The sequence below is a fragment of the Danio rerio genome, chromosome 10 (assembly GCF_052040795.2).
Source record: "Danio rerio strain M-AB ecotype USA chromosome 10, GRCz13ab, whole genome shotgun sequence".
Lineage (NCBI taxonomy): Eukaryota > Metazoa > Chordata > Actinopteri > Cypriniformes > Danionidae > Danio > Danio rerio.
This window is the reverse complement of record NC_141030.1, coordinates 30,738,251-30,764,443: the sequence shown is the minus strand read 5'-3', so window position 1 is coordinate 30,764,443 and position 26,193 is coordinate 30,738,251. Positions and strand designations below refer to the sequence as shown.

General features: G+C 36.4%; 1 protein-coding gene across 1 annotated transcript; it reads right to left on the bottom strand.

Annotated features, from left to right (window-relative positions):
• Positions 1-1,758: 1,758 nt before the first annotated feature.
• Positions 1,759-26,193, bottom strand: ehd1b (EH-domain containing 1b). The gene is given in 5 exon segments (NM_001004578.1): positions 1,759-3,060; positions 3,557-3,721; positions 4,892-5,304; positions 19,804-19,901; positions 25,562-26,193. Coding segments are annotated over 5 exon segments (1,599 nt in total). The 5' UTR covers positions 25,963-26,193; the 3' UTR covers positions 1,759-2,538.

The window sequence follows — 26,193 nt, the reverse complement described above, 5'->3', positions numbered from 1 at the left end:
GATTTCAACTGTTCCCTTCATCTCAGGGGCACGAGACTCTACAACATTAACATCTATATTAAACGGACACAAAACTGGACTGGATTCAGTTGTTTTAACTTTCACTGCCTCACCAAAAAAAAAAACGATGTCGTTAGTTAACACACTCAAAAGTGTGTTAAAAACACAAGTGTAGTCCAACAGGATTATGTTTGTTTAATTTTTTTTGTAAACCAACAATGCTGTGAACGGTGAAAATATGATCAACCATTTGGGCAGTTAAAGGTGTGTAAATATATATTTACTTTTTTTTTTAATAAGGGTTTTCACCTTTATTGATTGGACAGCGGAGATGCACAGACGGGAAAGTGTGTGGAGCAGAGATAGGGGAAGGATCGGCAAAGGACCTTGAGCCAGGAATCAAACTCTGGTCGCCTTACTAACCACTAGGCTATTGGCGCAGACATATATTTACTTTATAAAAAATGGCATCAACAAAATCTACAAAAAACACAATATATCTATAAAATGTTTAGAAATAAACAAAAGACTGATACTAAAGCACAACATCAACGTGGACTGTGTGTCACTCAAATATATAAATAAAGTTTTCTAAAGCCTCAAGAAATATAACCTGAAAACAAATGGACGTCTAATGACCCCTGCTGGATAAGTGTGGAAATTGCAATTTCTATTTTTAACATTAAATCTAAACTTTTTTTTCTGGAACGTCAGATGGTTGTATTGGGTTCCTAATATAAAAAAACAATATCCAGAAACCTTTTATAATAAATTTAGGTCAGAATTTTGAGGATTTTTTAAAATAAAAATACAATTTTTCATATGCCAAATTATGGCGTAGTTGCATGTTTGAGAAGTAAATGAATAACTAAATAACAAATATCCACACAAACACTGCATAAATGCAAAGTTAAAAAGTGACTGTATAAGTAATAGTTTATCATTTAAAATTTATATTTCCCTATAAAATTTGTAGGGCAACATGATGGCACGTGGGTAGCGCTCTCACCTCACAGCAAGAAGATCGCTGGTTCGAGCCTCGGCTGGGTCAGTTGGCATTTCTGTGTGGAGTTTGCATGTTCTCCCCGTGTTCGCTTGGATTTCCTCCAGGTGCTCTGGTTTCTCCCACAAATCCAAAAACATGCGGTACAGGTGAATTGGTATGATAAATTTAGTTTACAGGTGAATTGGGTAAACTAAATTGTCAGTAGTGTATGAGTGTGAATGGAAGTGTATGGGTGTTTCCCATTGATGGGTTGCAGCTGGAAAGGCATCCATTGTCTAGAACATATGCTGGATAAGTTGGCGGTTCATTCAGCTGTGGCGACCCCAGATTAATAAAGGGACTAAGCCGAAAAGAAAATGAATAAATTTGTCTAAATGTTTAGTGTCAGGACGCCAAAGAACCCAACTGATTTTTTTCTGGACCCTTCTAAGGTTAAATGCCAGTAAGGAGGACAATTGTGTTATTTTACTGAAGCTTTCAAGTCAATAACTCTGTATTTTAACAGAATATTTTACATTGTTTCCTTAAGTATTCAACATTTTAATTCCCCATCTAGTTAAATGTTTTACAGAAGTACAGATTTCAATGTCCCGCTGTGAGGACATCTGCTACATCTTACACAATTTCAGTGCTTAATATAGGTCATTTCGCATACATAAAAAAATAAATTCAAAAGCTTGGGAATAAACCAGCAGCTAATAATTCTGCCTAAAATTTACTGCATAGAAAAATAAGAGGAAAAGGCTAGTAGTTTTTGGTAGTTTTTTATTGCAAACTAGACCAAAGAAATTTACATATGAACAGTTTTTGTTTTTATAAAGGAAGTATATAAAGCTTTTGCTACTTTAGCAGGTTAGGGACTCAAAAACAGATATAGAAGCCAGTGTGAACCACTGACAGATCCTAGATTTTGAGTCTCTGGCTGCTTTAATGTTTTGTTAGAACAGTTCAAAGCCTTGAGTTCTTTAAAAATAGTGAAGAAACACCAAAAGAAGGCAGCATGTGTGATCTAGTTTATCTGGTTTACCTGAAAGTTAAACTCTGGACAATCTAAACCCATTAGAAGAGTTAGTAGAGTTTAAGAATGAAGCACAACTATTTCTCCCAGCATGACCTTAAGTACAAAGCAGCATCAATGTAAAGCTTTCAAACAATTAAATACCTCCAAGAGTTTTCGAATACAGCCTGTTTGGTCATAATGGACTATCATCTCCCTGCCAGTATACCATCGTACGTGCTTAAAGTTTGGCTGCATCTAGCTTCTGAGAAATACAATAGCAATTAATATTTATTAGTTTTGATCAGGATGCTTACTAACAGTCTAACAAAAACAAAGAAGAAAATAAGAGTGAGAACTATAGTGTTGGATAAGTTAAAAGCAATTCTGGCTCTTTTTCCGCAGCTAATGCATACTGTTTTATTATATCATAAATTCTGTTGATATATTTTCATATTTCTAAATTCCCCCTTCCACCCATATCATAACCTCTACACAGTTTGGCTCAATAATAACATTTATTTTCCCAAATGGTTTACTGTTCTCGTTTTGAAGGTGGCACAAGGTGATCTGGAAGATCAGCTGGCAACTCGTGACCTTCCAGTTTAACCTTGATGAGGTGGTTGGCCAGGGCGAACTCCTCGTCATCCAGGTATCCATCCTTATCCACGTCAGCGAGCTTCCAGATCTTTCCTAGAACATTATTGGGCAGCTTGGACTTAACCATCTCCTTCTTGGCCATGGCACCAGACACCTTCCCATTGACGGGTGACAGAGTGTAGAAGATCTCGTCGTATGTCGGTTTGTCTTTGGCCACTACCCACTCCAGCTCATCAATGCCTTCACCGGCACCTTCTCCATAGCCGTGCCCGAAGGGGCCATTCATGGTGCCTTCAAAGGCTCCACCTTGGACAGCCTGGCTTGGCATGGAGGCCTCCTCCTGCCGGACGAGGGTCATGAGTTTGGCAATGTCGTTGGCCAGCATGTCTTCCACTGATTCCAGAAGCTTGGGCTTCAATCCTTGAAACTTAGTGAAGTCCTGTCCAGCGAGGACTTCCTAAAAGTGAAAACAGTGATGTATCACAAAGAAGCATGTTTCTTCAAGTCAAATTTATGACTTTTTAAGATCGTTTCAAGACCAATACGATTAAAATTTTAGACTTATACAGGGCTAAACACTAAGAATTTTTCTAATGGCCCAGTTACTTCTGTAAATAGTCTTTATATTAAAGGACGATCAGGTAGAGGAAGGTGTTGCTTTAGTTTTCTTTGCCTGATTAGGGAATTTATTTAGAGAATTTGCTGTAAAATATCTAACAGCTGTTGTGAATTGTATATTTTTGCAATAAAAAATAAATCTAAACGAAAAAAGTTTTAAGATTGATTATTGGTGATTGGGTGTCAGTACAGTTGGGTAGCTTTCCATGGACATAGGAAAATTAAGGCAGTGAATTTAAGACTTTTTAGGGCTTAACATTCTTTTTTAAATTTAAGACATTTAAGACTTGTTAAGATCATGCAGACCGCTTGTGGAATGATTTTTGGAAACTTACCTGCATTTTACTGAGTTTAGGAAAATCACCAGGGGAGATCTGATGTTCTTTTTCAATCTTTGCATAGATTTCACCCAGGTTAGCAATGAGCTCCTTTTTCTTGTTCTCTTTTCCAAACACATTTGGCATTTCTTTCTTCAAAGAGCTGATGATGTACGCTTGAACCTAGAATGAGACAAAAAGATTGTCATAACATAATACTTAAAATGTAAGCAATCTGGACATGCATACAGTTATATAAAGAGTACCATACAAAAACATGTTACAAGATGTTTTTAGAAGTCTGTCATCTTGTCATGGCTGCAATAACGTATCTTTGTTATTATTGTTATTATTATTATATGACTCTATATTATATGATTATTATCTCTGCAACTCTCGAATGGTCACCCAATGAAGCCAAGTGGGGCTGTGCCAGGTCAGCACCTGGATGAGAGACCACATGGGAAAGCTAGGTTGCTGCCAAAAATGGTGCTAGTGAGACCAGCAAAAGGTGCTCAACCTGCAGTCTTGTGCGAGTCCTAATGCCCCAGTATATTGATAGGGACTCCATACTGCTCAGTGAGCGACATCTTTCAGATATGACAATAGAGGTCTATTGTCTTTAAAAATCCCAGGATATCCTTCAAAAAAAAAAAGTAGGGGTTTAACCCAGGTGTCTTGGCCAAAATTTGTTCACTGGCCTTTGTCCATCATGATCTCCTAATCATCCTCATATCATAATTGGCTTTATTACTGTCTCCTCTCCACCAATCAGCTGGTGTGTGGTGCACAGTCTGGCGCAATATGGCTGCAGTCACGTCATCCAGGTGGATGCTGCACACTGGTGGTGGATGACGAGATCCCCCCCCAAAAAATGTGTAAAGCGATTTTCTAGACATTCAAAGCGATTTTATAATTATAATTATTCTAACTATTTTAATTATTATTATTATTATTATGACTGGTATTATAATAGCTGCTTCCTATTTTATTACATTTGGAAATGCAATTAATTCCTGCGATGGCAAAACTGAAAACTAAAGTAAATAGGAATCATATTATACGCTGATAATTTCTTCTTATCATCAGTATTGAAAACAGTAATTCATTTTTAAAGATAACTTTATGAATAAAAAGTTCAAAAGAACATTTATTTTGGAAGTTCAGAGCATAAAAAGCCAACAATTGTTAATAAAGATTGACAGGACTGCAATTTTTTATGCGATCACAGGAGGGCAGCATAAACCAAGGTACTAATCTAATCAAAAAACTTTTAAATACCTGTAATTGAAAATCAGAATCAAAAAGGCACCCTCTAAAATATAACAAACTACAAACAGCTACATAGCTTACTTTGGCTAGACGGGCCCGTTTGATAAGGTCATTCAGTTTGCGCAGTGCTGCATTACGTGGAAGTCCCTGGATGTCACGGAAAAGGTCTTGTTCCTCTGCCTCAAACAATTTCCTGTTATCTGCAACCAGGAGCGGCTGAGCCCAGAAAGAGCCAATATACACACGTATGACCTCTGGAGTGTTGACAATTTTCCCAAGTGACCACATGAGGGCGCCATACACCCTCATAAGCTGCTGGGTCCCGATCTGATCAGCTTTATTAAGCACCACCCGCATTTTGTCCTCATGGTTTTTCAGAGCTCGGATCACCTCGGAGAACTCATCCGAGATGTCCAACTTGTGTGCGTCAAAGAGAAGAATGATTCGGTCCACCCGTTCGGCAAACCATTCAAGCACCGCAGCAAAATCATAACCTGAAAAAGAGGAGAAAAAAGGATTTTTAAACAAGACAGGTTTAACTACACTAAACTAAAGTTTTCTCAACCTTATAAACAGTTGTTCACTTTAACTGATGGAGAGGGAACTTGTTTCTGCATGTGAGCCTCATTAATAAAGCACAACCCAATACTTCTCTTTTCACCCAAATAAAGGTCAGTACATCAGGCAGCAGATATTTAACCCTAGAACTTCCTGATCTTGCCCACATCTATCCACAAAACTGACACAAACAAGCACAAATACACAAACAAAAATATACACACAACAGAACAAGTCATTTTGCGTGACCCTATTGGCTAAAGAGGGTGGAGTACAACTCTTTAGCATGAGTGAGGGAAAGAAAAAATCTGATGAAGAGGCCGAACTGACATCACGTCCACTCATGCTGACAAACAGGAAAGAGAATAAACTGTCCTGCAGACACTCCTTCCTCTCCCATGTTAGGTTATTTTCATGCATAATGGTTAAAGGGATCACAGGGAACAATGGAAATCTGTGAAAGAAATGTTTTGACAGCAGCCAAGGAGACGTCAATAATAAATTTAAGATGCTGGGATATGAAATGAATGTGTGGTAATGAAAAAAATCTGTGTGCACCATAAAATATTCTGGGGGGTTTTTTCGTAAGCATTTTGATGTCTTCACAAAGCAAAAAAGCACAAGCTGCATGCACATTTATTACAAAGGCCAGCTGAAATATTGCTAGACTCCTAAAGCTACTTATGAGATGGTGAGGGCAAAGGTTTCATCTTCAGAGATTTCTTTGTATGCAATAGCACACATGCTAATGCCAGGATTTCCTGCCCAACTCTCTTGCTTGCTGAGACAGAAGTTACCAATTTGTGTTTGGATTGTGTAGCGAGTGTGTGGAAGACAGGAAGGACTGCGTCCCAGCTCGCAGCAGTTGTGTCAACGTCAGCAGGATGTGAAATCTGGACTTGAATCCATCCAACATGGGCGTGACTTCACAGTTTCAGTGCTCTCCTTATTCTACTGCAGTCCATCACTATATCAATGAAGCAAACCATTACAATATATAATGCAGTAAATATTGCATTGAATATAATTCTTCATATTTTCATTAATCGTTTAACGTCAAAACTAAATCGAATGTAATATGGTGAAAAAAAGTATTATTATAAAAACCCAAGGAATCAATTTAATGTGTTCTTCTAAATTTTGAAATCAAATCAAAACCATTAAAAGTGCAGTGTGTAATGTTTTACACCTAGTGGTTGAAATGGGTATTACATTCCTGGATCAAAACAAACACAAGTGCAGGTTGCAAGATTGAGGAACGAGTCTGATTTAAGTTGTCTTCTAAACAAAAGCAACGTCACACAATAGAGGGAATATTTTCCATATTAAAAGCAGTTTTTGAGCCAACCAACACATCGAATTGATATATTAGAAAATTATAAAATTCTATTTCTTGCAGCTGAACAACAGAAAACTGACAATGATCACCTCAGATACACCTCATGTGCTTTCTTCAGTGTTAAATGCTACCAATGTGACTTTGTGTGACTGTATTTCAATTTCTGTCATGTTTCGTTAGGTGCAAACACCCAAACTGCTTATCACTGCAAATCTCATCACGTAGCGTGTTGTTAGGACACACAACTGCAATGTAACCTACTCACCTAATGTTTTACATTTGTAATATTTATATTAGTTGCCAACTAATAAATCACCTCATGTGGAACTTTGAATCTGCATCTCATTTTGGAGTCTGCTACTGTCTGCTGGAGGTCGCATTTCAGATGCATGCTTTGATAGCCTTTCTGAATGAATGAACGAATGAATGAATTTAAGGCGGAATTATTTATTTTTACTGTTATTCTAAACTGTTTTATATCTGTATCTTTCTTTGGTGTAACGCGCTTTAAGAATTAACTTTTATTGCAAAGCAACCCGGGATGCTGAAATTTAATTGGCCTAACTGGAATTAGGCAGGTTAAAAAACAAAACAAAGAAAGCGATCCGGCCAGAAAACCCACTTTTAAAGCAGAATATCTGACATCAGCATTGTCTTTCAGATAAACAAGAACAGTCACTTAGCCTGTTTCTTAAATATCTGCAAACATATTATGATATTTTTATGCTTTAGAAGAGTCAAAAACTTACATACAGCACCTTTAATTCTTTTTAAATAAGATTCATTTTTATTTAGCTGTGAATGGTAAAGTTGTCTCAGCTACATTAAGGGCAGACAATGATAAGTTGATTTTGTGTATAGATACACATTAAGACGGTAAAGAATGTGACAGCTGAGACAGCTCATACTGAAAGTATATGTATTTTAAGGTTTTTTTGCTAATAGTATAGTTTTTCAAAATTTTTTTCTAATACTTTCCAAAAAACATATCCTTGTGTAGACCATGGGATATCCTTATTTATATAAGCATGTCTTTGTAATAGTGTTTGTTCCTGCTCTAAAATTGGTACAAGTGGGCATACAAATGCTGCATTTATTAAATAACTTGCAGTTACAGACATTAAATGAATTAAACAAATGCAAAGATAGATGAATGTCAATATGTAGAAAAGATGACTAAAAAATAATACATCTAATTGAAAACAGGAAGACACACCGGTGGTCTACACAGGTGCTAGTTTTGTAAAGATTACTGTAAATACAAGGCAGGAACTTAAAGTTTACAACCAACACAAAGATCCCACCAGCCACTATAAATAGACACTGATGCTGTTCTTAAGGTTAGACAAAATGTCTGAAAAAAAAAAAAAAGGTTTAATTGCCTCAGCATGAAGAGCTGTGATTTAGAACAAAGGCTTAGCTTTATTGCCTCCACCCTGCTAAAATCTAATCCAGAAACTGACACAAACTATTTGCTTGAATAAAAAAAACATGAAACACATTATGGCAAACTAAAGCATGTGTAAATGCAACAAGCTCTTGATAAAGGTTCAACTCCACACAGTGGAATTTGTACCTCAAGACCCAAGAAGCAATATACAGCGGGGAAAATAAGTTTTGAACAAGTCACCACACATTTTTCTCAGAAAACATATTTCTAAAGGTGCCGTTGAATTGAAATTTTTCCCGGATGTTGGTCACAACCAAAGAAATCCATATATGCAAAGAAAACAAATCTAATTAGTTTATGAATGAAGTTTTGCGTAATAATATTTAATGACTCAAGGAAAAAAAGTATTGAACAACACACACGAAAGGGAGGTGTAAAAAGGCAGTAAAAGCCCAGACAGCAGACGAAATCTCTCAGTAGTTCTTCAGCAACCCTCTTTCCTTCTTCATTGTAAATTAATATTAGAAGCTTCAGTCCAACATCTACATTAGCAGGATAACTGCCAAGGAAACTCTGTAATGCTTTGGAGAAAGAAATTTAAGCTGTAGAATGGCCCAGCCAATCACCTGACTTGAATCGAATAAAAAATACAAATTAAACATCAGATTTGGTAGACGAAACCCACAGAACCATAAAAATTTGTACACAAAAAAAAAAAAATTATTAAAAAAAATAATAATAATAATAAAATCACACCTGAGCAATTCATGTGACCTGCCATCGCCAAAAAAGCCTTTTATATAAAGTATTAAACACATATCAGTAGTACAGTATTTTATCCTTGTTTCATTTCATCGTTTTTAAACTATTTATTTTGCTTTGTTTTATTTTTATATTTGTATTGTTTGGGTTTTTACCAAAATCTGGTTCAATTCCATGTCAACAGCTCCATTAGAAATATTATTCCCAGGAAAAAAAACATGATGTGTTCAGTACTTATATACCCCGCTGTATAATCTAAAGAAGGTCTCACACTAGAGGCGCCACTCGGCAACACGCAGTGCCAAGCATTTTAGAATTCTAAACATAGGTTTCGATCAAGGTACACACACCCACGTCGCAAGTCGGCGGCTGTCCGCTGTGCCCATCCACGACCCAGGACACAGTTTTTATTTGTCGCGCCACAAAGCTCCAACTGAATAGTTTCATTCTAAATATCATGCGAATGTGCTTGTCTGCGTGATACTTTCAACTGTTGTACGCGACATGTCGCTGCGCCGAGCAGCGCATCCGGTGTGTGACCTGCTTAATGCTAATTAATACATAGAGGTTTTAGTTCTCATGAACAGAAATTTTTGTCCTGCAGCATCTCTTCAAAAAGGCTTTCTCATAACATATGAATTATGCAGCAGCCATTTCAGTTGTGGATGTTGCTTAGCAATGATTGGCTGTGTAGCTTATTCAGACTAGATTAACTGCGACAAACTATGATTATAATTATGATTATGATTGCATTGCTTATGTCAGCCAATTTAACATTTAAATAAAATTGTGCAATTTGGAGCTTCAGCATGGATATTTCCTATTTATTAAATATAACTATTAATAGTAATGGGGCGACACAGTGGCTCAGTGGTTAGCACTTTCACCTCATAGCAAGAAGGTCACTGGTTCGAGCCCCGGCTGAGTCAGTTGGCATTTCTGCATGTTCTCCCCGTGTTCACGTGGCTCTGGTTTCCCCCACAAGTCCAAAGGCATGCACTATAGGTGAACTGAATAAACTAAATTGGCCGTAGTATGTGTGTGAGAATGGGAGTATGAACGTTTCCCAGTACTGGGTTGTAGCTGAAAGGGCATCCTCAGTGTAAAACATATGTTGGATAAGTTGGCGGTTCATTCTGCTGTGGCGACCCCTGATGAACAAAAGGACTAAGCTGAAGGAAAATGAATGAATGAATTAATAGTAATGAAAGAAAATAGAAAATAGCCTTCAAAAGTCTCTCATTGCTGGACTGGTTATACATACAGAATGTAGAGTTGATTGGAAAACTGCACCAGTGGTGCCATCATTTCAGTTAACTATTAACCAGACACTTCTCTTTGAGATAACTTTTTCTTCCACAACCCTAATCCAGTAGATATGATGACCTGCATTTGATGGATGAAAGTTCATTAATCTCTCCATGTTAACATGATTTCCTATTCTGCCTGAACTAAACTGTTCATTTCATAGTAATAAACTATTCTTTTATGTACAAGCAGCATAACTGTGAGGGTTACGGGAAGAGGCTTGGAAAAGGCATAAGTATTTATCTGTGCTTGAAAGGAAATGATTCCTTTCCAGTACCAGGACATGTAAATGCGGCACCTTCACAAATTCCTGGAAAGCACAGGGAGGGGAAGATTGGAGAATTCTGCTATAATGATCCCTGTAAACAATAGCACATTCCCAAGGGATCAGTTTATCTATTAGACTGGAATGAAGTCATTGGAATTATCATCTAGGGACTTATCATAATAAAGCAAGGCCTTGCTTTACACAGAATACAACATGAAATTGTGATGAAAGACTTACTCTGAAAGGAGGAGCCACTAAATCTACTTCCCTGATACTAGATGCTTATCAGTCTCAGCATATTTTTGCTGTAAAAAAAAGAGTGCTGTAATAAGCAACCTGAGTCTATTGAGTAAAGCATTACAGAATGCTATCAGTGATGAAGTCCACCTATTCAGCCATGAAGAATTAATGCAGACACTGTTTACAGTAAACAGGAGAGGTACTAGAATAGAGCCCTGTGGAACACGACAGTTTAAAACAAGGACAGGGAGCATTTTGGAAACAGTGCATTCTGCAATCTCATTTAAAGCAGTGTAAATTTTATTGACAATCATCATTTTTGTGACAATCATGTTTCTACTGACAAAAACCAGACAACAACTACAATAAAAACAAGACGAAAATGTGATTGAGGAATATTAAATTATAATAAAATAACAACAACTGAGAGAAAAAGAAGGAGATTCACATTTGATGTCAATACAAAAAAGACAACGTGTAAACCATGTGGGGAGGAAATATCGGATAAAACAACAAATCTTTAGTGACTTCAGCATGACAGGGAATCCTCCCGAAATTCACAAAGGTGCTTAAGCCTACATAAAAGAATAGCCTCTCGCTGACCTTTAGAGAACGGACTATAGACCATTGAGAATGTACATTAAATGTTATTAAATCTGTAATTCTTAAATTCATCTGCCACGATCGTCATAACACACTTAGAGTGAACCACAACAAAAAAAACTGCTTTATTCAGTACGTCATTCAGCGATGAGATTATTCCTACGCCTGTAAGAATGTAATGACATTGTGGTGTTATAATATGCATGTATTAGAGAGTCACATTCGAATCAACGTGTTTATTTTTGAATTCCATGAGTAAACACAGCCATGGGACTGAGTGCACATTTTATAAGATAACACATTGTAATTTGCCAGTCTCATGTAACTACCCCGCTTAATCAGTTATACAGCCGAACACCATTGCAAAGTGGAGTTTAACTATTAACTATTATCTTTAACTATTCAATTCTATTATTAATGCCTCTCAAAGATTTAATGGCTTGAAACTGTTCGACAAGAGTAGTCAAAAAGACTAGTTTACTATGTTGAAATCAAGGGTTTGCTAAATAAAATCCTGCATTTTTCATTGGTTACTGTTCTTCTAGGTGAATTGATTGGAGGCAAATGATTTTACATATTACTTATGATTAGACATGGGACAATAACCGTGTTCAAGGTAAACCGCGGTTTGGAAAAGTCAAGGTTTTAAAAAAACGGCAAAATTTTCCCCTATACCGTTTCTACAGTATGTGTAAGATTTTTTTTTATTTATATTTTTAGGACAACAGTATCTCCAGCAGAAAAGCTCTCCAAAGATTTGATTTAAAATTGTACAGAAATATGTGTTTTTGAAGCAAATGAAGACAGCAGAATGATTGATTCAATTATTTATTTGAACTATTTAGCCAAACATCCCAGAGGGCACACAACATCAATAAGATGCTAATGTTAGGTTAGATGTAGATCATGACAAAAATTCAATGTGTAGTCACAATCTAAGGACGAGATTAATTTGACGTCCAATAATGGCATCGAATGATATTTGATTGATTTCAGTTGTGTTGGAAAGTGACCAAAATCCAACGTCGAGCCAACATCTTAAACCAACATCATATTGACATCAAATACTGACATTTGTTTGTCAGGTAGGGCAACCAAAATCCAACATCTGATAGTAACGTCCACACAACGTCAAGCTGTAACATCATTAGATGCTGATATTTAGTTGATTTTAGGTTGGAAGTTGGATACTGACATCGGCCTGACGTTGGGTTCTGACGTCAACCCGATTTTCAATTCCAAACAAAATGCAACGTCCAATCTGAAGTCATGTTGACATCCTGCGCTTGCTGGCGTGTTTACCATTCCAAAATATCTTAAATGTTTCTCAAAATAAAATATATTATATGTTCAAAGGGGGAAAAGTGTGTTTTTACCCAGACATTTAAAAATTGATATATTTTAGAGCAGTAATCAACACCGTGAAACTGTGATATTTTTATCCAAGGTTATCATACTGTCAGAATCTTATACAGGCACTTGCCTACTTATGATGTAAATTTTTGGTCTTTAAAGGAAAAACTATATTTCATATCTTAATGAGAGTTTTTTTTAAGTTAGAATATTTTATATAAATAAATTTATACTATATTTTTATTAAATTACACTTGAATTAAACCCAATATATATTATAGTCGACTAAATATAGAGTAGATTTAGTTTAATAAAACATTATAAAACTTAGTCAACTAAAATTATACTAAAACTAAAAAGATTCAGAAGACTAAAATATGACTATTCTAAAATCCCATTTTAGTTTTAAGTCTAAAATTAATTTATAATTTGCTTTCAAAATTAACACTGATTTAAAGCAGCAATCATTCTGAACTGCCTTGTCTTCAAAAGCTGTCAAAGCCCAACTGAGGTCAGTGGGATGAGAAACGAAAGTCAGCAGACCACAGAAGATTATTAACTGACCTCACAAGATGCATGCATGACATTTTTAAAAAGACAAAAAAGAGCCTATAAAAGTGTATGTAGCTTAAAAGTGGCATTTTATCAAAACCATTATAAAGAAAACACAATGAGTCACTTCGGCAAACTGTAATTTGGTAGCACTTCTCGCTTATTCACTGATCTGTTATGAAGTCACAGCAGGAGTCCATCAAAACCATAATATGGAGAAGGAAAGAGAGACCACATCGTTGTGAAGAATGAAGTACAAAGAGATGATACAAGAAAGAGAGAATGATAAAAAGTAAAAAAAACAGCCAGAGAAAGGGACTGAATTAAAATAACAAGCACATTTATCCACTTCCCAACAGCATGCCATGACTGTGGCTAGATGTACAAATACTTGTCATTCCTGCCTGAATATCTATGTTTTTTCAGATCTGTTACATAACCAATCTCAGTCACATTACTCTTAGTCTGCTCCAGATTTCCTCCCAAACATATTGCTGTTGGGGTTTTCACACACATGCCATCCACTTGAACTCAGCACTCTGTAACCGGCTACAGGCACACACTGTGATCCATGACCCGGCGATGACTAGCTCTTTCCCTGTGTGAATGTTGCCAATTCAATTCTTTTTCTTCCTATGTACTTGACATGAAAGTCAAATACTCACATTTTCCATGTTTAGATAATGACACTAGCAGGGCTTTCCTCACATTTCCCTCTAACAGCATTCAATTACTGTTACATTAGTAAAGAGGAAGCTTTGAACACAATAGAACCGGAATCTTTGAATAAATGTGTTTTGTGAAGAAAGACTCGCCATGAGTACCACAAGCTTTGTCAACAGCTTCTAGGTGGGATAAAAATAATTACTGTGAAAAACATGTTATCATAATTTTTCTATTCACTGTATATTGTTGTGTTGGAGTAATAGCTTTTGTCTGAATGTGAAAAACTATAAGACCACAGTTATAACAAATGCAGAGAAATAATTTTTTTGGGATAACTTTTAAAATATATTTTAGCTGGTAAATGATGAAAGCAACAGATAGCTCTATTAAAATATAATACTTATTTAGGGCCAATCCCCATTTTTGTAGCCCTACCCTTTTCCCTTTGGCCCTTGAAACAGAAAGGAAGGGAAAGGGCTACAAATTTACCCCTAAGAAATGGGACACAACTACAACACCTGCACACATCATTAATGTCTTGGCGAGCTCTTACTTCGATAGCGACTGCTGTAGTTATTCCAGTTGTGTTATTTTTTGGTATTCATCTTCAGGAAATCAATGAAGGCATATATTATGTTATCATAACGATATATTGTGGCAATAAGGTCATAACTATGTTCACCTATGTCAACCAGGCCATGTTCACCTATGTAAACACACACAAAAAAACAAAAAAACATTAACATTATAGCAGACCCTGTAAAAAGCTCATTCCCTGCCGCTAGACTTTTCTGACAGGGGATTCGAGTGTCAGATGTAAAAGTATGCTGTGGGACTACTATACAGGAGTTATTATTTGGGATTATAGACTATGAAATTTAGAGGTTTTTATTTTAGCGTTTTTTTTTTTTTTTTTTAAGCATGATGGTAAAACACGAACACTGTTATGAATGTATTAAAACATCTGCATTTGTTGTAAAAAATGTAATTTGTGCATCTCATGACTTTCGTGTGCAGCCATAGATGTAGATGGTGTACTCAGGGAAATTTTCTTACCCCTTGGTTTCGAGTGTAGTCCTGAAAAATCTCAGTTTCAGTTTTAAGGTTTTATCTTGCCCTTCCCATCAGCCCTAAAAACAGAATTGGGACACCCTTACCCCTTCACGTAAATATAGGGGCAAGGGGAAAGGTTTTGGCCCTTAATGCATTTAACTTTTTTTTTTGTATACTTTTTTATACATAAAAATACCCTGATTTCTGGTTTTAACCAGTTATAGTAAGCAAAAAGTCCACAAAAAGCATTTAGTTTTTAGCCGAATATTCCAAAAATGAATCACCGAAGAAATCAATTATCAAAATAATCATTAGTTGCAGCCCTTAAATAAAACAATACTGCGCTGACAGCATTACAGTGCTTGCAGCAAACTAAGTTTGATTACCAGATTGAGGTTATTTGCCGGTCCTGTTTCTCTCTCTCTTTGCACCTGATCATTTCCTGTCAATCCTCCACTGTCCTGACACATTAAAGGTGTAAACCCCAAAACTAAAACAAACCATGCCTAGGTAAATAGTAAAACTATTTGTGCTAAACAAACCAGTGTTGTTTATGACAATGTTAATAAGAAAAACAGTATAAATATTAACAGTAATATTAAGTGAAATTGAATCTTTAAAATATTAATTGGCCTATCATCACACTTTGAATATATTTAACACCCCTGCTGAATAATAAAAAAAAAAAGTAATTTAAATCAACTACGGGATCTCTATAATTATAGTGCTTTCAAAAGTGTGCGTGTGCACATTTTCACTTTAGGATGCAGAACTGAAATAAGTCATTTAAAAATTTATGTGAATCAAATATTTGCCTAAACAATTATGGACGTCTAAGCTGTCTGATTTCCTTCAAAATCCTGTTATTTCATGGCCATCTAATACAACAGAATCATTGTGATGACTAGCAGGTGACCCATCAGTGTATTCTCCAAGCAACCGCGCCTTAAACCACCACCACCATCATCATCACTATCAAAGTTTATGGCTCTCATTCTGCCTCAGAGCGAGGAAGAGGGCAAAGGTCAGCAAAGAGAAGAGACAGTGAACCTGGCCTCTGACGAAGGGCTGTTACCTCTCATACTTTATTTAACAAGTCAAAGCCCTCGTGACTCTCATGCCATGTGTGAAAAAAAAAAAAATCACTGGGGAAAGTTCAATGTGCAGCCCATGGAATACATCGTCCACGCTATGATCTTACACAAGCTCACACCGCTATATATCAGTATGGAAATACTTCTCCCATACACTAATGATGTGTTTACACCCGTGCAAGACACTGCCGAGCTCTGGGGGGAAGAGAGTTACTTATCAGACCATAGGGTGCGGTCCATTTGAAAGCAGACCTAAATAATCAACGTGAGATAAAGCTGTACAGTATGGAATGCAAGTCTGTTTAAGAACACCTGGTTAGTGTCATTCATTCATGTCTGAAACCTTTATATGTAGGACATCTTCTCGACTTCACGTCTGTGTCTGAACTACTGTACATTGATGCAAACTATTATACAGAATTCATGTACCATGATATTGAAATAGTTTACACTCAAAGAAAATAATGATGTGTGCACACAAATAGCACCATAGATTTACTATCAAATAAAATAAACAGTAGTAACCCTAGCAGAAGTGAAAGTATGAAATAATGAAAATGAAATACGAAGAAGGTGTTATTTTTACACTTATGGCTTTCATTTTACTGTTTAAAGGTCTTGTAAAGTGCTTTAAAACGTGCATTTTTATTCAATGTTTGACGTGATTTCAACTGAAAAAACAAACAAAGGGAGGGACACAGTGTAACTCTGCCCCTTTTACAAAACAAGCCAATAGCATTTTGGTTATTAATCACGGAAGTGACAAACTACAAGCTATTGATGTTTATATCAGTTTTATATTTTCTAAACATGAATTGTGTCACTGTTTTGGAGCATACCATCTAATACATATCCTTAAAACTAATATCTAAAAAAATTTATTTTAATTTCATTGGCCCTTTTAAGAAGCTAATAATAGAGTAGTTGTTGTTTCTATCTTTAAAATAAGAACTACTTAAACTAAAAAAAAAAACTACAAAGACGATATTAGATATGTTTGAAATTCTAAAAATATTACCTTGACTACTAACTAAAATAAAGAGTTTTTCTAATATTGATTTTAACTTCAGCTATGTTTAAATGATTGAAAAAAGGCTCTTTATGGTTTTTAAATCAACAACACTGCCTATACTCTTGTTAAGCGTGACTTCACTCAAATAGGCTTCAGGGTCCAAGCGCTGTCTCAAAATGTATAAGGAGACTCAACAAACGGTAATAATAAACGTTTACAAAGCGCTGTAATACTATTGAAAATCACAATTGCAATATAGACATCCATGACTAATATTTGATGGCCAGAAATTGATACATTTTTTATCAATTGTTAAAATATTGATGTCTGTGATGCAGCAAGTCAAGAGACTGTTGTTTACACTAGGCATAAGACGATAACCATTTTCAAGGTATACCGCGGTTTGGAAAAGTCAAGATTTTAAAACCACCAAATTTTTTTGCTATACTGTTCCTAAGGTATATGTAAGTTTTTTTTTTTATGTTTTGTTTTTGTTTTTTTGACCAACTGTATCTCCAGCAGAAAAGATATCCAAAGATGCCATTTTAAATTGTAAAGAAATCAGTGTTTTTGAAACTAATGACAACAGCTGACGTCTGTGATTTATTTGAATTTAGTCTGACATGTTTACTGCTCCAAAATATTTAAAATGTTTCTCAAAATAAAATATATTGTGTTTAATGGGGGAAAAGTTTTTGTTTTTTACCCAGACATTGAAAAAGAATATATTTTAGAGCAGTAATCACAATACCGTAGTGCCTTGAAACCGTGATATTTTTATCCAAGGTTATGTCAGAATCTTATATCAGCCATTGCCTAGTGCACACCATGATTTTATATAAGATTCAATTTAATGAGTGATTGTAATGTAACTAAAATGTCATAAACAAATATTTTCTCAATTTCCTCAACCTCCTGCTCTTCCTCTTGAAGCTAATACGGAAATAACTGAAACTGCAATTCATCGACTCGCCTTTGGGGGCTGGCTCCAGGAAACCCAGATGTTCACTGACTCCAATGCTAAATTGGCCAATTTTACAGCTGTCAAAAACTTGTTTGCAGTCTGGTACAAAGGATGGTTTTGGTGCAAATAGCTAATATTACCTTTCATGACAACTGTGAAAGGGGGGGTTAATTTTTTTTATAATTTATTAAGGGCGTGGCCACTTGAGTGACAGATATGTCTCGCTGGTCCCAGTCATGGCTGATTACCTATACATCGTATTTTTGTATTTTTGTTTTGTTTTATGTGACTTTACAGTTAATTGCCTATTGGGATTATTTCTTACAATTATTAGATGATATGGCATGCTGTGTGCACTTAATTGTACTTACAAACCATTCAAGTGGCCTCCATTTGCCAGGTGAGTGAAATTATATACTTGTATAGCATCTCTATAAATGTATTTGTTTTACTTAAGATAATTTAGCATTTATAATTTTCTTTAGAACTCGAATGCACTTCAGAATCTGACAGATCATTAGCTCCACTGATGCTCCGCCTCTTTGCCCTTAACTGGCCACCCCCGGTCAGTGCGATAACGCATGAACAAAATGGCGATGGTTGGCCACGTCTACTTGTAGCTTCATTTGGACTCTTCAGAAACCTATGGGTGAAGTCACGGATACTACTGTACATCCATATCTTTAACAGTATAGGGTGGCGGCATGGACCCAGAAAGTGGATATTATCCAGCTATTATTATTATTTTCATAGCTATTATCATTCAATGTTTCAACCAAAAAAAAAAATAATAATAAATTGTTGCCTTGATACTACCTACACAAAATATGGTATGACTTTCCAAAAGAGGCACTTTCTTCTTTTGCCCCGCACTGCTCTTGATTGTCTGGTACCAACAGCAGGAAAGCCACTCCTCTACACTGTGACACGGCACACTCAATAACAAAAAAGAGAATCTTTGAACATTAATGCATTCACACGGTCCACTCATTTGTAAGTTTTACCACACCCTCACTGATCTGCGGTAAAGTCTGTTTCCTGGCCTGAGCTGTCCTCTCTCTTTGTCAGACTGTTATCTATAGATGCCATTCACACTCTGATCACATTTACATGGTTTACAGGGAAAAGCAAGGAGAGGCCCGCACATACACGCACACACACCATGGCAGATAGACAAGAACAGGAAGAGTCCTCAGCGTGACACCGGTTGGCTCCATACACAATGCTCTCTTAGAGTTTTCTTGAATAAACAACATACCAACATGCTCCATTGTCATTTCTAGGCTTGCAACAAGTCTTGACTAGTCAAGTATACTTCCAAGGAAGCTTAAAAAATCCTGCACCTTATTCTCATGTGCTGTCTCATGTCAAATACTTGTTAACTACACAGCCCCTGGGAAAATTGAACATTTTTGCAGCATTTTAGTTTGCACTGAGGCTCAAATACTGTATGGCCAAATCATATTGTTCATGAAATGGACAGTCCACATTGCCACCACAGATTAATTAGGTTTTCAACTTCCTCTCCTTCCTACAGGAAAATAAGCCTATGGAAGAAGCATGCATTAATTGTGCTCTAATGTAAACAGGAGAACTAAAAATACTTCCCTCTTAACACTCCCAAAATGCAGAAGCTAACTGAATTAGCCTTCTTTCCTTTGCATGGGGAAATTGTTATACTCATAGCTTTCTATGCAAATTGCACTTGTATTAATAGGACAAGGAGTATTAAGTTGTGGTAAATCCGGGAAGGAAAGACAGGGGACGGTAAAAGAAGTAGAGATGACAAATATAGAAAAAGGAAATTGGGGAGCGGGGGGTTGGAACTGACCTCTGCTGATCCGTTGTTTCTCTCCGGACAGAATTCCAGGAGTGTCTATGATGCTGATGCTGTCCAGCACTGGGTTTGGCATCTGAGCACATATGAACCTGAGGGAAAAAAAATGTAATCTTGAAAATGAAACAGACATTTCACCATCAGGCCTAGTCATCTTGCAGTAATGTTTTTACTGCGACATGACTGATTGGACGGAATTCCCTCCTCTCTTGCCAAGTCTTATCATTCCAACTCTTACCTCAGCTTTTCCATTACCAAATGCTTGCAGTTTATCTTTCTGTGTGTTCTTCATTTATGTGCCAAGCAGTATGCTATCATTTCCACGTCTTTAACATACCAGCACATTTTAGTCATAAATAAACTGCTTTAACCTCAAACCCTCAACCAGTGTGTTCCCCGATGTGTATTTACTTGCACCCCACCCTTTATTTTTTCCAGAAAGAGTGCCATCAGTTATTCTATCCACGCTGCTACCTTTACTTCTGCCAATTATTCCATATTTTCTTCTTCTGCATACATTCCTCAAGTTATTGAGCTGCTAGTCGACAAAGACAGTTTGTGTCATTTTGTCTGATGTTTTTAAAGTGCAAAATGTACAGAACTAAAATGGATACAATATATCTGTTAAAATAACAATCTATCCAGAAACTCAGCAGAACAGATGCTCTTTTAGTTTCAAAGGTGAACAGATAGCATCTAAAAATACTGATAGCTTGTTTTTGAAGTCTGGCATCAGTGGTTCTGACAACTTACAGAAGTTAAAATTCCCTCACTTCCTGAACAAACAATGCAAATTTATAGAGAACTGTTCAAAATTTTGAACTCAGTAAGATTTTTACTAAATTAATACTTTTGTTCAGAGAGGAAGCAATTAATTAATCATAATCATATGTAAAACATTTAGAAATGTTTGGACTGGGCGATTTGGCCTAAAATCTAAATCTCCATTAATTGAACATTTTAACTTGATTATGATTGAGGAACGATTGTTGTATTAATTTATTTCATTTTTTTGCCCTTATAGTTCACTGTACGGTACAGTAAATATGTTCACATACTACAAGTGAGCGATTTCTGAATGAAGGGTGCATTACTTGATTTTAAAATAATTGAAGGAAACACACACCATCTACCCAGGTAGCAACAAATTTTGGCCCAGATTTGGCATAAAGCTGGCACATCAGGCATTTATCCGGCACTGGCATACAGCATGTGGGTCAAACATGACGTGGGTTTGGCAGAGGTGGCACCGTCTTTGAAGTGGCACACAAGATTTAAGCCAGATTCAAATTGTAGTATTTGTTCCAGATATTAAAAATTGATATGTGGGCCACATCAGTTCTGCCTGTCTTGACCCATATTTAAAATACATTAAAATAATTTTTGAGTAAAGAAAAAAAATCTACCAATCAGGTTGTTCCCTAAAGCACAATGCTTCATTGGTTTATCAGTTTTATTGCAATCATGACAAACCAACCTATCTGGCCCAGTTATAAGCTATTCATTTGGTTGAGACTTCACCCAGATATGGTCCATGTTTGGCCCTTGTCTGGAAGCTAGACTTAGTCCAGTCATGTACTGTAATTCACGGCGGCATGTGGGCCAAGCAACCCTTGACTGGGTGGGGAAAAGCTGGGCCAGAGAAATTTTGCTATGTGGGTAACATCTATGATTATTTATTGAACATCAACATTGAATAACTGAAATTCAAACACTAAAACCAACAGTTACTTTTTTCTTATAAAAAAAAGTGAAAACAAATAACTTGCACTTTTTAAAACAATATAAATTATTTTTAATGTTTTTCATATTAAAAGTAGAAAATAATAAGTAGCATCTCTTCTAAATAAAATAACTTGTATATCCTGTAATAAATATAAAAAATTGCATGTGCTTCTGTGAACAATATTTTAATGTGAATAATAATTTTAATGTAATAGAAAATATGCCATCTCAAGGCATCTCTAGCACAGCTTCCAATCATCATCAATGTAGTGCAAACGTACGACGTGTAGTTACATTTTAACGAAGGCTGTGTCGGACCATACCCGTGCGTTTGACACAGAAGTATAAATCAGCCTTAACAGAGTGGGGTAACGTGGCTCCACTTGGAAAGTGGGAAAAGTAATTGAAAAAATTGACCTGGAAAATTTTGATTGATTATAGGTTCTGAATGACGATTTTGATTACTTTTTGATTATCGCCTAGCCCTAATAAGTTTTTTTAATTGTTTTATATAAAGTAAATAAAGTTACTTTTAGCATTATTTTATCAAAGATGGTTTAGACAAAAATAAGCAGTAGAAACCCTGAACACCAATAAAAAGCTAATGTACCAGCAATTCCATGCCATGAAAAACCAAAATATGGAAACCGTTTCCAAGTTAGAAATACTCAAAAATGTCTCTGTAAATGATTTCAAACGATTATATTTGAGTTACCAAAGTCATACAAGTGCAATTTAACATCGATCACATCCATAATGGAGAGATGTAAAATCTATAACGACACTTTTTTTCCTCAAAAATGCAAAAATAATAAATAAAATAAAATCAATCATTTTTTGTTCTGTAAACTTACACTTTTTTGGTCACATCCTTAACACGTTTATTTTTCTCATTTAAAGTACAAAACATGTTTACAGATTGATGGTTTTTTGATCCCATAACTCTGTGGTCAGTTATTTTGGAAAATATAAACAGATCTTTTTATATATTGTTAACATATACTTTTTTTATGTGAACTTATGTTTAAAATTTTTACTGCAAATGTCACATTCATAATGCTGGAATTGCTCACATACGTCATTCACAAAACTGTGACTAAAGGTTAGGATCGTCCTGCTGCCAGATGGGAATTTTAACACTAAAATAAGGAGACAGCAGAGGCTGACACCAAGGTGAATATTACGTAAGAGTAAAACTGTTTATAAATTGGACAGTTCTGGTCCTTGTTTCTGATTGGCTCAAACCTATTGTAAATTAATCTACAAACACACTCGTGTGACCTCAATAAATCAGTATTACTACGCCACTGGAGATCAGCGGAAGCCTGTAGTTACTGCTGTGGTGCCAAACATGACCAGTTGTAAAGGCAGAAACAACTTGATAGATTTAATTATCCTGCTACTGATGTCATTTTAGTAAGAGGTATCCCTCTGGCTCGCTTCCTTGTGTAGCAGAAATATTTGCTTTCCAAGACTTTGTCTCAAATATACACCACTAAAAATGTTTTCTCCTCATGTGTACAAAAAATGTAGACACCCAGCTGACAAATATATAAATCAACACCAAGATATAAATCAGAAGAAACCTGTTTTGCAAGATATCCAGCTTTAACGAAGTATGTTGCAAAACACCACAGAGCTACACCAACAATATCTGTGATAACTGTAGATTCATCTTCAGTAGTCTTGTAGAGGTTTTAAAAACACCATATACAGTTGAACTGAATTATTAGCCCCATTTGATTTTTTTTTCTTTTTCAAATATTCCCAAACAATGTTTAATAGAGCGAGGAAATGTTCACAGTATGTCTGATAATTTTTTTTCTACTGGAAAAAGTCTTATATGTTTTATTTCAGCAGTTTTTCATTTCTTTTAAAACCATTTTAAAGTCAATATTATTAGCCCCTTTAAGCTATATACTTTTTCGATAGTCTACAGAACAAACCATCATTATACAAAACCTTGCCTAATTACCCTAACCAGCCTAGTTAACCTAATTTACCAAGTTAAACCTTTAAATGTTACTTTAAGCTGTATAGAAGTGTCTTGAAAAATACCTAGTAAAATATTATTTATTGTTATCATGGCAAAGACAAAATAAATCAGTTATTAGTAATGAGTTATTATTACTATTATGTTTAGAAATCTGAGATAATCTCTTTGGACAACTTTCTGTCAAACACTATAGGGGTGAGAATCTACAGCCAGCTATGCTTCAATACAGACCAGAGCTTATGGAAAATGATCAATGCAGCTGCACAGGAGAAAGTGACTACTCAAGTTACACAGGGAGGATGGGGATTACAGCACAAAGGTGGGTATCTGTGTATTACTGAACTACTTGAACAGGGTTAATGTGTAGTAAAAGTCTACAGCAGTGGTCATAAGGCAAAAGCGACCCATCATACCTCTCCAGTGACCTTCAGTCCACCTTTGAACCATTCCAACAAGGTCAAAGTGAAAATGCTGGGAGGGAGATTTTAATATGCTCGACAAGCAATAAACAGCATAATATAAAGGAAGCAGGGGTCAGAGATTTGCAAACTAGGGACACTTTGAGAGTTAACGCTCTGAAATTGCTGAGTCAGTTCCTCGGATTATCTGTTGTGTGACTTAGTTTGTCCTTTTTCACCTCTTGGCAGCCTTTCTCTATATTAGATGAACACAAACTTCATGTGAGACTGGAAAAAACTGAATCCAGAAAAAGTAAATTAGTGAAAAAAATACAGAAAAAAATATGACATTTATAGGGGAAAATGTATTTCATTGATTGGCACTACCCTGATATGACATTATAGTGGCACATGGCGTCAAGGTGAGTTCAGGGATGAAGGTGGGTTGAAATTTTTTATTTTTCTCCACCCATTCATGAGTGACTAGTCAACCTAATCATTGCACAAACTGAAAGCATTCCACGGTTTTCTGTAAAGGGACATTTTCATGGAATGATCCGCTGCATTCTACCAGCCTAGGCCTGTTGTGTTGTAAATATGATCTCTCTCATTCAAGCATTAACCAGCATGGGGTTCATATTGAGGGGGGCCATTTTAAAAAACTATCCTGATTTTTACAACAAGCACAAGTCAAAGTAAAAGTGTAGAACTAGTGCGACACACCCACCCTTTCGAAATCTACAAGGTCTGAAATGCACAACGGTGAAAAGGTATGTAGCACATGTTGAATGGACAACTGTGGTTGAGCTCATTGTAAAAGCAAACTCATTTCGCCGCATGTCATTCCTTATGGAGGCCCCCATTCCCCAAGAGCATGTTAAAAAAGACCCCTAAAGGCCTCAGCAGCTGTCAAAACCAGCGTCAGCTGACACTCCTCACGGAAAGAGGAACCAAAGTCTAATGAGCAAGAAGGCTAACATACACCAAACGTGGATTTCAATAGCTCAAATACATTGAAAATGTTCTTTCTAAAGGCTTTTTTCTGGGTGTGGCAGCAACTACACTCAAAAACATATGTGAATGTGTTAATGATTTTTAGGGCTCATAATAAGCAAATCATAAATCTTCATAAACTGATACACAAAATTGCATCTTGGGGCACATTTGATTTACTAAAGAATGCCAAAGTGCATGTTAAAAAGATGTATAACTGACTGTATTAGAGTACTGTGACGTGAACTCAGGAGAAAGCATGCCGAATCTTCCTTCAGTGTCCTAAAGCACTGCACTGGGGGTGAGCCACTTAACAGTTCCCTGCTGTCAATGCTCCACCCTAGCAATTCAAGTACAAGCTAGCTCCTGCATAAAGATACAGATAGAAGTGCAGGAGATTCAATATTCAGCACAACATGAACATCTTTTGAATACTGATAACTAGTTTCAGAAGGTTCAATTATGACAAAGGTAATGCTTGAATTATGAAACCCCAAACCCCGATAACTTGAAGGATAAAGAAAACAACACCCTGAAGAGCGGAGCTGTCGATGTAAACGATGAGGCGTTTGTTTTTAAAACAATTGTCTGAAAGTGTAACGTTAATGAAAGGGGAGTTTATCTGTTTAAGTTAGCTAACCTGTTCAGAAAGGCGTTTCCAAAGGCGTTGAGTTTTCTGAAGGGTTTCTTGGGGTCAACCACTAAAGCATTGCCGGGGATGAGACCTTCTTGTTCCCCGTGCATAACCGCAATGAATGAATCGGTGGTCGGTTCGGGGCCTATGCGCATACCGGGAAAATCCTGCTCCATGAGATGCCGAATAAAAGTGGTTTTCCCCGTAGAGTACTGGCCCACCAAAAGTACCATGGGCTTGTTATCGAAATCAGCATCTTCCAAAGCCGGAGAGTGGAAGTCGTGAAAGCGGTATGCGTCCTCTAAGGGGAAAAGTTTGGTCCTGTACAGTCTCTTTAGCCCGTCCGAAACCGTTTGAAATAACTCCGGGTCTTTCTTTTTTCCATCTTTGTTAGACCAACTGAACATTTTGGAAAATATGGAAAATAAGCCCCTTTCTAAACTAAAAGCCCTTTGGCGACGGTCTTCGAGTTTTTTTGCTGGTTTCTAGGCAACGGTTCTGATGAATTAACGGCCCAGTGTCTGGTCCTATGTTCTGGTCAGGCTCCGCGGACTGCCAGCGTGGTGGGACGGTGCTGTCAGCTGTTCGCTACCCGGAGAATTGTTGTTGCTCCTTAGTTTTCTGCAAACATTAACTAC